General features: G+C 36.0%; 1 protein-coding gene across 4 annotated transcripts in view; it reads right to left on the reverse strand.

Annotated features, from left to right (window-relative positions):
• The window catches only part of PLEKHB2 (pleckstrin homology domain containing B2), a 47,764-nt gene that overhangs the window by 12,500 nt on the left and 23,037 nt on the right, over window positions 1–12,227 (reverse strand). For 3 of the 4 annotated variants that reach the window (XM_004777766.3, XM_013048593.2, XM_013048591.2), the window contains 2 exons: window positions 5,322–5,361; window positions 3,967–4,056 (listed from right to left, as the gene is read on the reverse strand). In XM_004777766.3, the coding sequence (XP_004777823.1) occupies window positions 3,967–4,056; window positions 5,322–5,361 (130 nt within the window). The remainder of the gene's footprint in view (window positions 1–3,966; window positions 4,057–5,321; window positions 5,362–12,227) is intronic. The other variant, XM_013048592.2, reaches the window with a different exon arrangement.

Consider the following 12,227-nt stretch of genomic DNA (forward strand, 5'->3'; position numbering starts at 1 on the left):
GTCCCACATCCAGGTACCTGCTCAGTAGGGAGTCTGCTTCTCCCTCTGATCCCCCTCTCTCATGCTCTCTCTCTCACTCTCTCTCAAATAAATAAAATCTTTTTTAAAAAATCTAAGGACAAAGAAAGAAGCTAGAAATAAACAATGCACTACATACATGGGGGAAACAAAAAATTTAAATGACAGCAGATGTGTCCTCAGAAACCATGAAGGCCAAAGGAAACACCACACACCTGTCAAATGTTCAAAGACATAACAACTCAGAATTCTATACTAGTGAAAATATCCTTCAGAAATGATAAGAAATCAAGACATTCTCAGATGAAGGAAAACTAAGAATTTGTTGCCAGCTAATCTGTCCTAAGGAATGGCAAAAGGAAGTTCACTAAACAAAAAGTAAACAATTAAAAAATGGAATCTTGAAATATCAAGAGATAAAATATAGTCAGAACAGAAGTATATCTTCACATCTTGACATTTCTTACAAGTCTGACAGCAGAAGCAAAATTTCTAATACCATCTAATGTGGTCCTCATATATAAAGGAAATGTGAACACTTAACTTTGAAAAATATATATTTATGAATAACACAATAACTAGAGCAACCACTAAAAAAAATACAAAGAGAGACAATCAAGAAACATTACAGATAAATCAAAATGCAATTTTTGAGGCATATGGGTGGCTCAGTTGGTTAAGTAAGCATCCAACTCTTGGTTTGGGCGCAGGTCATGATGTCAGGGTCATGCAATCAAGCCCCAGCTTTGCTCAGCTTTGCTCTCTGTAGCATCTGCTTTGGATTCCTTCTCTCCCTCTGCCCCTCCCCCACTCACACACTTTCTTCCCCTCTCTAAAATAAATAAATCTTTTTAAAAAATGCAGTTTTAAAACATGTTCAAATAACTCACAAAAAGCTTAAGAAAAAGAACATAGAGAAATTTTAAAAAAAATAACCAAATGAAAACAGAAAATAAAATGACATATTTAACCCTAACATATCAAAAATTACATTAAATGTAAATGGTCTAAATATGCTAACTATACAAACAGTAAAAAGTAACAAATGTGGCTATATCAATATCAGATAGAACAGACATCAGACAAAATTACCAGAAACAAAAAGAGACATTACATTATAATAGACTTAATCCACCAAGAAAATATAAACAACAGAGTTGCACATATAAGTTAGACAATTTAAGGAAAAGGACCAATTCCTCAAAAAGTACAAATATGAAATATGAAATAGAAAACACTATTAAGTATTTATTCCCACAACTATTAAGAAATTAGAATTTGTAATTAAAAATATCCCAAAAAGAAATCTTCTGGCTCAGACTGTTTCACTGGAGATTTTATGCATTCATTGATTGGAAAACTCAACATAATAAAGATGTCAATTCTCCCCCAATAAACTGGATACCTAAGTTCAAAACAATTTCCATCAAAACCTATCAAGACTTTGCTATAGATTTAGACACTTCATATGGAAAGGAATGTAACCAGAACAGTTAAGGGAATTCTGAAAAGGAAGAATAAAGTGGAGGATCAGTCTATCCAATCTCAAGACTTTTTATACAGCTACAGTAATCAAGTCTGTGTGGTGTTAGAGGAAGAAAAACACTTAGATCAATGGGACTGAGCAAAGAACTGAGAAACAGACAAACACAAATCTCTGATTTTTAACAGAGATACAAAAGCAATTCCAGGAAGGACTACAAGTCTTTTCAACGAATTATAGTGCAATAATCAGACATCCATATTTAAAAAATGAACCTTAACTTAACCTAACCTTAACTTAACCTAAAAAATCAACTCACAATGGAACACTTAAGTGGAAATCCTGGGACTATAAAACTTTCAGAAAATAGTATATGAGAAAACCTTAGAAAACCTGGTCTGGTAAAATGTCAAACATGACAACAAAACCATGAACCATAAAAATTGAGAAATTGGGACTGCATGAAAATTAAAATTGTGAAAGGTACTGTTAAGATGTCTACATGCTATTGAGCAAGTTAAAGACATGAGGTGACATTTTACTGAACAGGATATATGATGGTAAATAAGAACATAAAAAATGGCAACATTACCAACTATTAGGGAAACACAAATTAAGATCAGAATGAAATATCACTATACACCTATTAGAATGGCTAAAATTAAAAAAAAAAAACAATGACAATACTTATGCTGGGAAGGATGCAGAGAAACTGAATTACTTGTCAGTTAAATGGTAGAGTCATTCTGGAAAGTAGTTTGCTAGCTTTCTAAAAAACTAACCATATATTTACCATACAACAGATCAAGCAATTCCCCTTTGGAGCACTTTTTTCCAGAGAAATAAAACCTTATGTTTGTACAAAAACCTGTAAATGATGAGTCTTCACGGGGGGTTTATTGGTAACAGAACTCTGAAACAACCCCAACAGATAAATGCCCCTCAATACATTTTTAGTATATGTGCTGCCAAAGTGAGCACAATGCCCCTCAATACTTAACGGGGTACACGTGCAACAATCTGGATGGCTCTCAGGGGCACTGTACTAAGTGAAAAATACCAAAAAAAAAAAAAAAAAAAAAAAAATCACATGCTGAATGACTCAATTTATGTAACACTGCAGAAACGACAAAATTATATAAGCAGAGAACAAATCAGTGGCTAACAGGAGTTAGGAAAGAGGAAGGAAGATGTGACTATGTAAGAGTGTAGAAGGAAGATTTTGTGAACAGCATCGTATGATGATTGAGGATCTGATTACACAAATCTATATATACAATAAAATGACACAAAACCAGGCATAATAAACACTGTGCCAATTTTAAATTCCTGGTTTTGATTTTATCTAACATGTAACAACTAGAGGGGACCTGGGTGAAGAATTCATGAGATCTCTACATATTATTTTTGCAACTTCCTATAAATCTATAATTATTCAAAATTAAAAGTTAAACAAAACAAAACAGAAGTCCCTCCCACAAACAGAGACTTCTATATGTAGCAATGAATACTTGGCACTTCTATCTAGGAGATACTCCCAAGGTATTTGTTATGTGATTTTTTTTTTAAGGTTTTGTTTTTTCAAAATAAAAGAAGCTTTTTTTCCTGATTATAAAAAGAATTCAAGTATTTGAATTCTCATTTATTAATTAAGTATAAATCATAAATCATCAATATCATATTACCAAACTGTCATTAACATGAATCATTTTCTTTTTTTTTTTAAATATTTTATTTATTTATTTGACAGAGAGATCACAAGCAGGCAGAGAGGCAGGCAGAGAGAGAGAGGAGGAAGCAGGCTCCCTGCTGAGCAGAGAGCCCGATGCTGGACTCGATCCCAGGACCCTGAGATCACGACCTGAGCCGAAGGCAGAGGCTTTAACCCACTGAGCCACCCAGGTGCCCCAACATGAATCATTTTCCAGTCTATCTTTAAAACAAAATGTGAATATAAAGATTGTAAATTTTATGAAAGAAAAAAATAATCTGGCTTTTTTCATTGTTTTTTTGTTTTTTTTTAAAGATTTTATTTATTTGCCAGAGAGAGAGAGCAAGGGAGTACACACAAGCAGGCAGAGACACAGGCAGAGGCAGCTTTAAAGATTTTATTTGCCAGAGAGAGAGAGAGAGCAAGAGAGTACACACAAGCAGGCAGAGACGCAGGCAGAGGCAGCGAGAGAAACAGGTTCCCTGCTGAGCAAGGAGCCCGATGCGGGACTCGATCCCAGGACCCTGGGATCATAACCTGAGCCAAAGGCAGCGGCTTAACCCACTGAGCCACCCAGGCGTCACAATAATCTGTTTTTTTTTTTTTAAAGTTTAAAGAAGAAAAGGGCTGAGCACATTTCTAATTTCTCTAATAGTGGCTCAAGGTTCTTTTTTATTTCTTAAAAAGGAGAGTAGCACAGAGACCCCCAACTTCCCTTCACTTGGATTCTGAAATGCCATGATTCACTCCCTACCTCCAGGGTTGGTGCGGCATAGGCTGTGTAAGGAGGTGGGGAAGAAGCCACAGCTGTTTCATCATACAGGACATCTGAACCAACATAACCCTATGAGAGGAGAGAGAGAATGAAAGAGAGCTGTCACAAAGCAACTGCAGGCTCTTGGGATTCTATGTATATATCCTTTTTAATTAGCAAATTCTTAAAAATCAGAACAGCAAATAAAACAGTTCTGTGAGAAGTAGTAAACAGGAGTATCTCCCTACCATTCCCTTTCAACCCTGCACTCTAAGTGTCCTTCGAATTTGGGAGGAGGAGGTCCTCTTCACCAATCTGCAGGTGACAAGAACAGAGCCCTCACCCCAAAGAGACCAGAGAGATTCACATCACCCAGGCCTTTTCAAAAATGTTGTACCACTCTCAACAACCCTTTTGTTAAATAAAAATCCTACAGTCTGAAATGTAGCAGTCAGATGTTGTTCTACACACAGCCTGGATTTTGCATTAAAAAAAAAATCCTCCGTTAAATTACTTCCCAAGGGAAGAGAAAAATCAATGCTCTCATTTAAAAAAAAACTCCATACAAAGAATCATCTAGGATCTTACTCCCAACTATATGGATCATTAATACTAATTTCAGCCAAAAAGAAGATTTTTATGAAAGAAAAGTTAACTGAAGTTGCACAGTAGCCTTAAGAGGAAGAAATGTCTTAGACTAACAGGAATAGGAAACAAAGTCATTTGGATATTCAGTCTTTTTTACTTTCTTTTCCCACCTGTACAAATTATCTTTTAAAAGTTTCATCTACGTTCTTCTTTTCTTCCTAAAGAGATAAAAGAAAAAATAAAATCCTGTCTAAAGAATAAAAGTGCTGAGGACAGATGTTGAGTGCAAAGTTGTTGCCTTGATTCTCTGACAGAAACAAGCATGACATTATGAATACCTATAAATGGGGTTTAACTGTTTCAGCAACCTCAGAAGCAGAACTGGAATTAAGTCTAAGTCCCAAAAATGCTTGTTTCACAAGGCTGAGATGTTATGCCTAGAAGGGACTCTGTTGTCCTTTTGAGCCATCCCTGTAAATCACAGAACTCAAAGTGTTGCAAAATTTTCTGAGATACAGACATTTCTGGAAGGTAACACTGGAACCAGTGCTGCCTATATTAAGAGGGGCCCTTCCTGCTTAAAAGGTTTGACATGATCTAGCTTGCTCTCATTATCAGTGAAAGGTGCCCCACCCAGCTATGTCTACTCAGCCATCACTGGATGGTCAAGACACCCATCTCCATTCCCCTTTCCTAACCCCCTACCCTCCTATTTGTTACAGCAAACTAGGTGAAAATGTTACTGGTGACTGCCATTAGCAACTTACTGTATTTGTTCTGGAATCCTGGAGTGTAAATTTCCAGGCCCTGAAGAAAAAAAAAAAAGGGATGTTTTATTCAAGGCAATCCAACATCTATTTCAAGGCATAAAAATTTCTGGAAAAGCTTGTTTCAAGAATAGGTCTTCAGTCCTTACCCCAAGACCCCACTCAATCAAAGCATTTCAAACATGCACAAAAAATATATAATATGCAAAAAATATTTATCTATGGTACATATACTATATATTTAAAGCATGCCCTATTACTACACAGTTTTTGCTTTACTCTTTAGTAAATATAAAAATGCACCATGCTTACTATACTGCAATTTGCTTTATCAATTCATGTCACACACAGATGTGCATTTGTTTTTTAATGGCTACATAATGTTCCATGATGTGAGATTTAGATTGTCAGGTTTTCTGTGATTGAAAATAATGCCTGCTTGAGAAACTGGCACATGTCATGTAAGTTTAAGGTATATAAATAATGTGATGATCTGAATATATATATATTTGTGTATATATATATATATATATCAAAATGATTACCACAAAATTATATATATATATATATATATATTTATATATATATATATATATATAAATGATTACCACAGTTAAGATTAACACCTTCACTCCCTCACATAGTTGCTTTTCTATTTTTTCTGGTGATAACATTTTAAATCTACTTTGTAACTTGTTCAAGTATATAATAAAGTATTTTTTATAATCACCATACTATATAATTAGATGCCCAAAACTTATTCATCACATAGTTGAAAGTTTGTACCCTTCAACCAACATCTAATATCCCCTGACCATTCATTCCACTATCTATTTCTAGGAATCTGACTTTTTAAGTTTCTACCAGTAAGTGAGAACATAAAATATTTCTCTGTTTGACTTACTTCACTTAGCAAAATGCCCTCAAGGTCCACCCAAGATGTTGCAAAAGGGAGGATTTCAAGGTACCTGGGTGGCTCAGTGGGTTAAAGCTTCTGCCTTCAGCTCAGGTCATGATCTCAGGGTCCTGGAATCGAGGCCCACATCAGGCTCTCTGCTCAGCAGGGAGCCTGCTTCCCTTCCTCTCTCTACCTGCCTCTCTGCCTACTTATCATCTCTCTCGCTCAAATAAATAACTAAAATATTTAAAACAAAAAAAGGGGGGGTGAGGATTTCCTTCTTTTTTTCATGACTGAATTCTGTGTCTGTGTGTGTGTGTGTCACATTTTCTTTGTCCTTTCACCCATCAACAACTGCTTAGGTTGTTTCATGCTTTGGATACTGTGAATAATGCTGCATTGAACATGTGGGTGCAAATATCTCTTCAAGATAATGATTTCGTTTCCTTCAAGACATATCCAAAGAGGGACTGCTAGATTAAATGGTGGTTCTACATTTAGTTTTTTGAGGAATCACCATAACATATCCATAGTGGCTTGTACCAATTTACATTCCTGCCAACAATACACCAGATTCCCTTATCTCTACATCCTCACCAATGCTTATCTTTTGTCCTTTTGTTAATAGCCATTCTAGGAGGTGTGAGGTAATCTCATTATGATTTTGATCTGCATCCCTGGTGATTAGTGATGCTGAGCATCTTTTCCTTTTGGCCATTTGTATATATTTGGAAAAATATCTATTCAAGTCCTTTGCCCATTTTAAAATAAAACTGTAGGGTTTTTCTGCTATGAAGCTATACAATCTCCTTATATATTTTGGATACTAAGCCCTTATCATGTAGAAGGTTTACAAATATTTTCTCCTGATTGGGTGGCTCAGTCACCCAGCCACTGACTGGGTGGCTCAGTCAGTTCACATAATGATCTCAGGGTCCTAGGGCTGAGCCCCGTCAGGCTCCCTGCTCAGCGGGGAGTCTGGTTCTCCCTCTCCCTCTGACCTTCCCTACCACCCATGCTCTGTCACTGATATATAAAATACTAAAAATATATTTTTTCCTCCCATTCCATAGGATGCCTTTTCATTTTTCTGATTGTTTCTTTGCTGTGCAGAAGCTTTAGAATTTTATGTGGTCCCATGTGTTTACTTTTGCCTTTGCTGTTTGTGCTTCTGGTGTTCTATCTAAAAACAAACAACAAAAAATCACTGCCAAGACTAATGTTAAAGAGTTTTTTCCCCAAAACTACCATTTTCTTACACCCTAAACAAAAATAAACTCAAAATGGATTAAGGACCTAAACATGAGACCTAAAACCAAAAATTCCTAGAACACAAGCAGTAATTTCTCTGACATCAGCCACAGCAACTTCTTTCTTGATATATCTCCTGAGGCAGGGGAAACAAAAGTAAAAATAAACAATTGGGACTACATCAAAGTAAAAAGCTTCCCCACAACAAAGGAAACAACCAACAAAACTAAAAGGCAACCTACTGAATGGGAGAAGATATTTGCAAATGGCATATCTGATAAAGGTTAGTATCCAAAATATATAAAGAACTTAATAAAACTCAACACCCAAAAAGCAAATAATCCAATTAAAATAGGGAAGAAGACACGAACAAACATTTCTCCAAGGAGAAATCCGGATGGCCAACAGACACATGAAAAGATGTTCAACATCACTCTTCATCACGGAAATGCAAATCAAAACTACAATGAGATATCACCTCACACCTGTCAGAATAACTAAAATCAACAACACATCAAACAAGTGTTAACAAAGATGTGGAGTAAAAGGAACCTTCCTTGCACTGTAGGTGGGAATGCAAATGATCTCACTAAACAGTATGGAAGTTCCTCAAAAAACTAAAAATGGAACTACCCTATGATCCAGCAATTGTACTACTGAATACTTACCCAAAGAATATGAAAACACTAATTTGAAGAGATACATGCACCCCTATGTTTACTGCAGCATTATTTACAGTGGCCAAACAGCAGCACAAGTGTCCATCAATAGATTAATGGATAAAGAAGTGGTGTATGTGTGTATGTATGCATATATGTACACATGTGTGTATGTGTATGCATATATACATGTATGTGTGTATACAGACTCATATGTATATACACACGCATATATACACATGTACACATACAACGGAATAATATTTAGCCATAAAGAAGAATGGGATCTTGCCATTTACAACAATATGAATGGAGCTAGAGAGTATTATGCTAATCGAAATAAGGTAGTCAGAGAAAGACAAATACCATATGATTTCACTCATTTGTGGAATTTGAGAAACAAAAGAAATGAATAAAGGAAAAAAGAGAGACAGAAAGACAAACACAAACCAAAAAGCAGAGTCTCAACTATGGAGAATAAATGGATGGCTGCTAGAGAGGAGGTGAGTGGCAGGGACAGGTTATATTGGTGAAGAGGACTAAGAGTACAACTTATCACAATGAACACCCTGTAATGTACAGAATTGCTGGATCACTATATTGTATGCCTAAAACTGATATGTTAACTTACAAGAATTTAAAAAAAAAAAAAAGACAAGGAGCGTTTTCCCTTTTTTCTTCTAGTAATTGAACAGTTTAAGGTCTTATATTTAAGTTTTTAATCCATTTTGAATTAACCTGTGTGAGTGGTCTATGACAGCATTCCCATTTCATTCTTTTACATAGGATTATCCGGTCCTCCCAGCACAATTTACTGAAGAAAAACTGTCCTTTCCCCATTGAGCATTCTTTGTTCCCCCATCAAAAATTATTGACCATACAGCTGACTGGCTCAGTCAGAAGAACACAGGACTCTTGATCTCAGAGTCATGAGTTTGAGCCACACACTCACTAAGTGTAGAAATTACTTAAATAAATAATAAATAAACTTTAAAAAACTTATGTTATTGACTATATATATATATATATATATATATATGCGTTTATTTCCGGGCTCTATTCCATTGGTCTATGTGTCTATGTTTATGCCAATACCACATTGTTTTGATTACTATAGTTCTGTAATAAAGTCTGAAATCAGGAATTATGATGTGTCCGGATTTGTTCCTTCTTTGGCTATTCAAAGTCTTTTGTGGTTCCCCTTGAATTTTAGGATTGTTATTTGTACTTGAAAAATGTCAATGAAACTGATAGTAACTACAATGAATTTGCAGATGGTTTTGGGTAATAAGAACATTCTAATGATATTAATTCTTCCAATCCATGAACACAGGATATCTTTCCATTTGTCTGTGTCATCTTCAATTTCTTTCATCAATGTCTTGTAATTTTCAGCATACAGATCTTTCATCTCCTTCGTTTAGTTCATTCTTAAGCATTTTATTATTTTTAGTGCTATTACAAATAAGATTTTCTTTTTCAGATAGTTCCTTTCAGATAGTTTCAGATAGTATAAAGAAGTGCAACTGATGTTTGTATGATGGGTTTATATCCTAGAATTTTACTGAACTCAATTATTAGGTCTAACAATTTCTTGGTGGAGTCTTTAAGATTTTATTTATTTGTCAGAGAGAGAGAAAGCATGAGCACAAGCAGAGGGAACAGCAGGCAGAGGGAGAAGCAGGCTCCCCGCTGAACAAGGAACCTGATGTGGGACTCAATCTCAGGACCCTGGGATCATGACCTGAGCGGAAAGCAGATGCTTAACTGACTGAGTCACACAGGCATCCCTCTTTAGGGTTTTCTATATAGAAGATCAAATCATCCATAACAGAGATAATTTTAGTTCTTCCTTTCCAATTTAGATGCCTTTTATTTTCCTTCCTTGCCTAACTAATTTGGTTAAAACCAAAGTGTAGTAGAACAGAAATAGTAAGAGTGGGGTAATCCTTGTCTTATTCCTGATCTTGGTGGGAAAGCTTCCAGCCTGTCACTGCTGAATAGGTTAGTTGTGGATTCGTCACACATGAAAACTATGCTACTGTTAACATGCTTATTACCTTTGCACCCTTATGTAAACATTTCTATAGTAGAAGGATAGTCATTTTACTTCCTCTTTGAGTTAAAAGCTTTGCGAAGTTATTTTCAAGCTAAGCTATTTTCAAACATTCTGGTTTTCTAATAAATGCAGTTAAGTTGCAAAATTCCCTCAAGAGATTTATAAGCGGCTTACTACTGCCATTCATTTTGCTAAAGGGTATCCTATTGGATTGTTCAGATACTGTATATGGATTTAATACTGTCAGGTAGGAGAGTCTCTTATGGTCTAATTCAGTTCTACTATTTCAGCAAGTTTTTCTTGCACTGAATTTCTAACTACCTTCTTGGGTTCTGTACTTTCCAGACATCAATAATCTTCCTGATAAACTCTTTAAGTCTTTCTAACGTAATTCTGATCTTTTTTCTAAATTGTTTAATCTTTTCACCCAACTTTCCCTGAGAGTATTCCCAAGTCTTTCCTTCATGCCAATGATTCATTTTTTAGTTGGGCTTGTACCCTAGGGAAGGGAGATTTGCACCCCTTAAGATTATAAAATGAATGGGAGATTTGCCCCATGACAGACCTTCTTGGCTACTCAGATGCAAAAAGGCACAGAAGAAACATAAATTCCCTCTCTCAGGCAGTTTATATTCTAATAAAAAGAGACAAACAGGATAAACAAATAGCTAGTTAGGTTGTAAGTATATGTGTATATGTGTATGATGTAAGGGGGGTTTATAATTTTAAATATGGTAGCCAGGAAAGTATTCTTGGAAAATTCAATTGTTTTGTGGGTTTTATTTTCCTATAGATGAGGAGCTTTTTCTGAGGCTTACATTTTCCTTTTTATTTTTCCTTTACAGTATATTTGCCACACCACTTTTTTGCACCTTACTCATGTTTAACATGGGAACTGATACCTAAAACTTCTATTTGCTCTCATATAGTATGTGTTATTTCTTCTTGACACCCTCCTACTCTGTCTATTGGTAACCCCACCTCACTCCACCCAAGTAACAGTGTGATAAATAGGTATTACCCTCAACTGATTTTCTGTAATCGGAGCAAACAATGGTGGGAGAGAAGAAAATTTCTTGTGACACCGAGTAAGTCCTTTCTGAAAAATCTGGCCTCTACACTCTTCTGAGCATATTCTTTTGAATGTCTCATGCCAGGGCTCACTTCATCAGCCAAAGAATTATCTACTGTGAGCTTTGAAATCTTCCAGGGCTGGAATGATAAGTAAGCCCTGGAATGATAAGTAAGCTTTCCACTCTCCACTGGGGTACCAGGGATATCATATTCTCAAGGGTTTTTCCTTAGCTTTCCCAAAAAGCTTACTCTTTTAATCAACATCCTTCCAGACTGCAGAGTATTACTGAAACTTTGCAAGACTTAAATTAACTCCTCCTGCTACTACTTCTGGTAGCTGGAGGTAAAAACAATGAAACATCTCAACAAAATCTTTCTTTCAACAAAAATTTCTTTCTTTGGCCATCACTCTTTATAGTTGGTGCTCGAAGCTGAACTTCTTTGTCTGTTACCGCTAAAAAGTTTCCCCTTCATTTTACCATTTTTACTCAAAGGTCTCAGTTACAGGTTGAATTCTGTCCCCTGCCAAAAAATAAGCTGAAGTCCTAATCTCTAGTACTTTTGACTTGTTTAGAAATAAGGTCTTGGGGTGCCTGGATTGTGTAGTTAGTTGAGTATTCAGCTGTTAGTCTCAGGATCATGAGATCAAATTCCACATAGGGCTCCATGCTCAGCACGGAGTTTGCTTAAGACACTCTCTCCCCCAGCTAGAGTGTATTATGCAAGGCAAAATAGGTCAGTCAGAGAAAGGTAAATACCATATGACTTCACTCATGTGTGGAGTTTGAGAGGAATGCAGGGGAAGGGAAGGACAAATAAAGATGAACACAGAGAAGGAAGGAATCATAAGAGACTCTTAACTCGAGGAAACAAACTGAGGGTTACTGGAAGGTTGTTAGAGGGGGTGGGGGTTGCATGATGGGCATTAAGCAGGGCACTTGATGTAATGAGCACTGGATGTTATA

This window comes from Mustela putorius, unplaced genomic scaffold (genome assembly GCF_011764305.1).
Source record: "Mustela putorius furo isolate JIRA1106 unplaced genomic scaffold, ASM1176430v1.1 tig00003867_pilon_pilon_pilon, whole genome shotgun sequence".
Taxonomy (NCBI): Eukaryota; Metazoa; Chordata; class Mammalia; order Carnivora; family Mustelidae; genus Mustela; species Mustela putorius.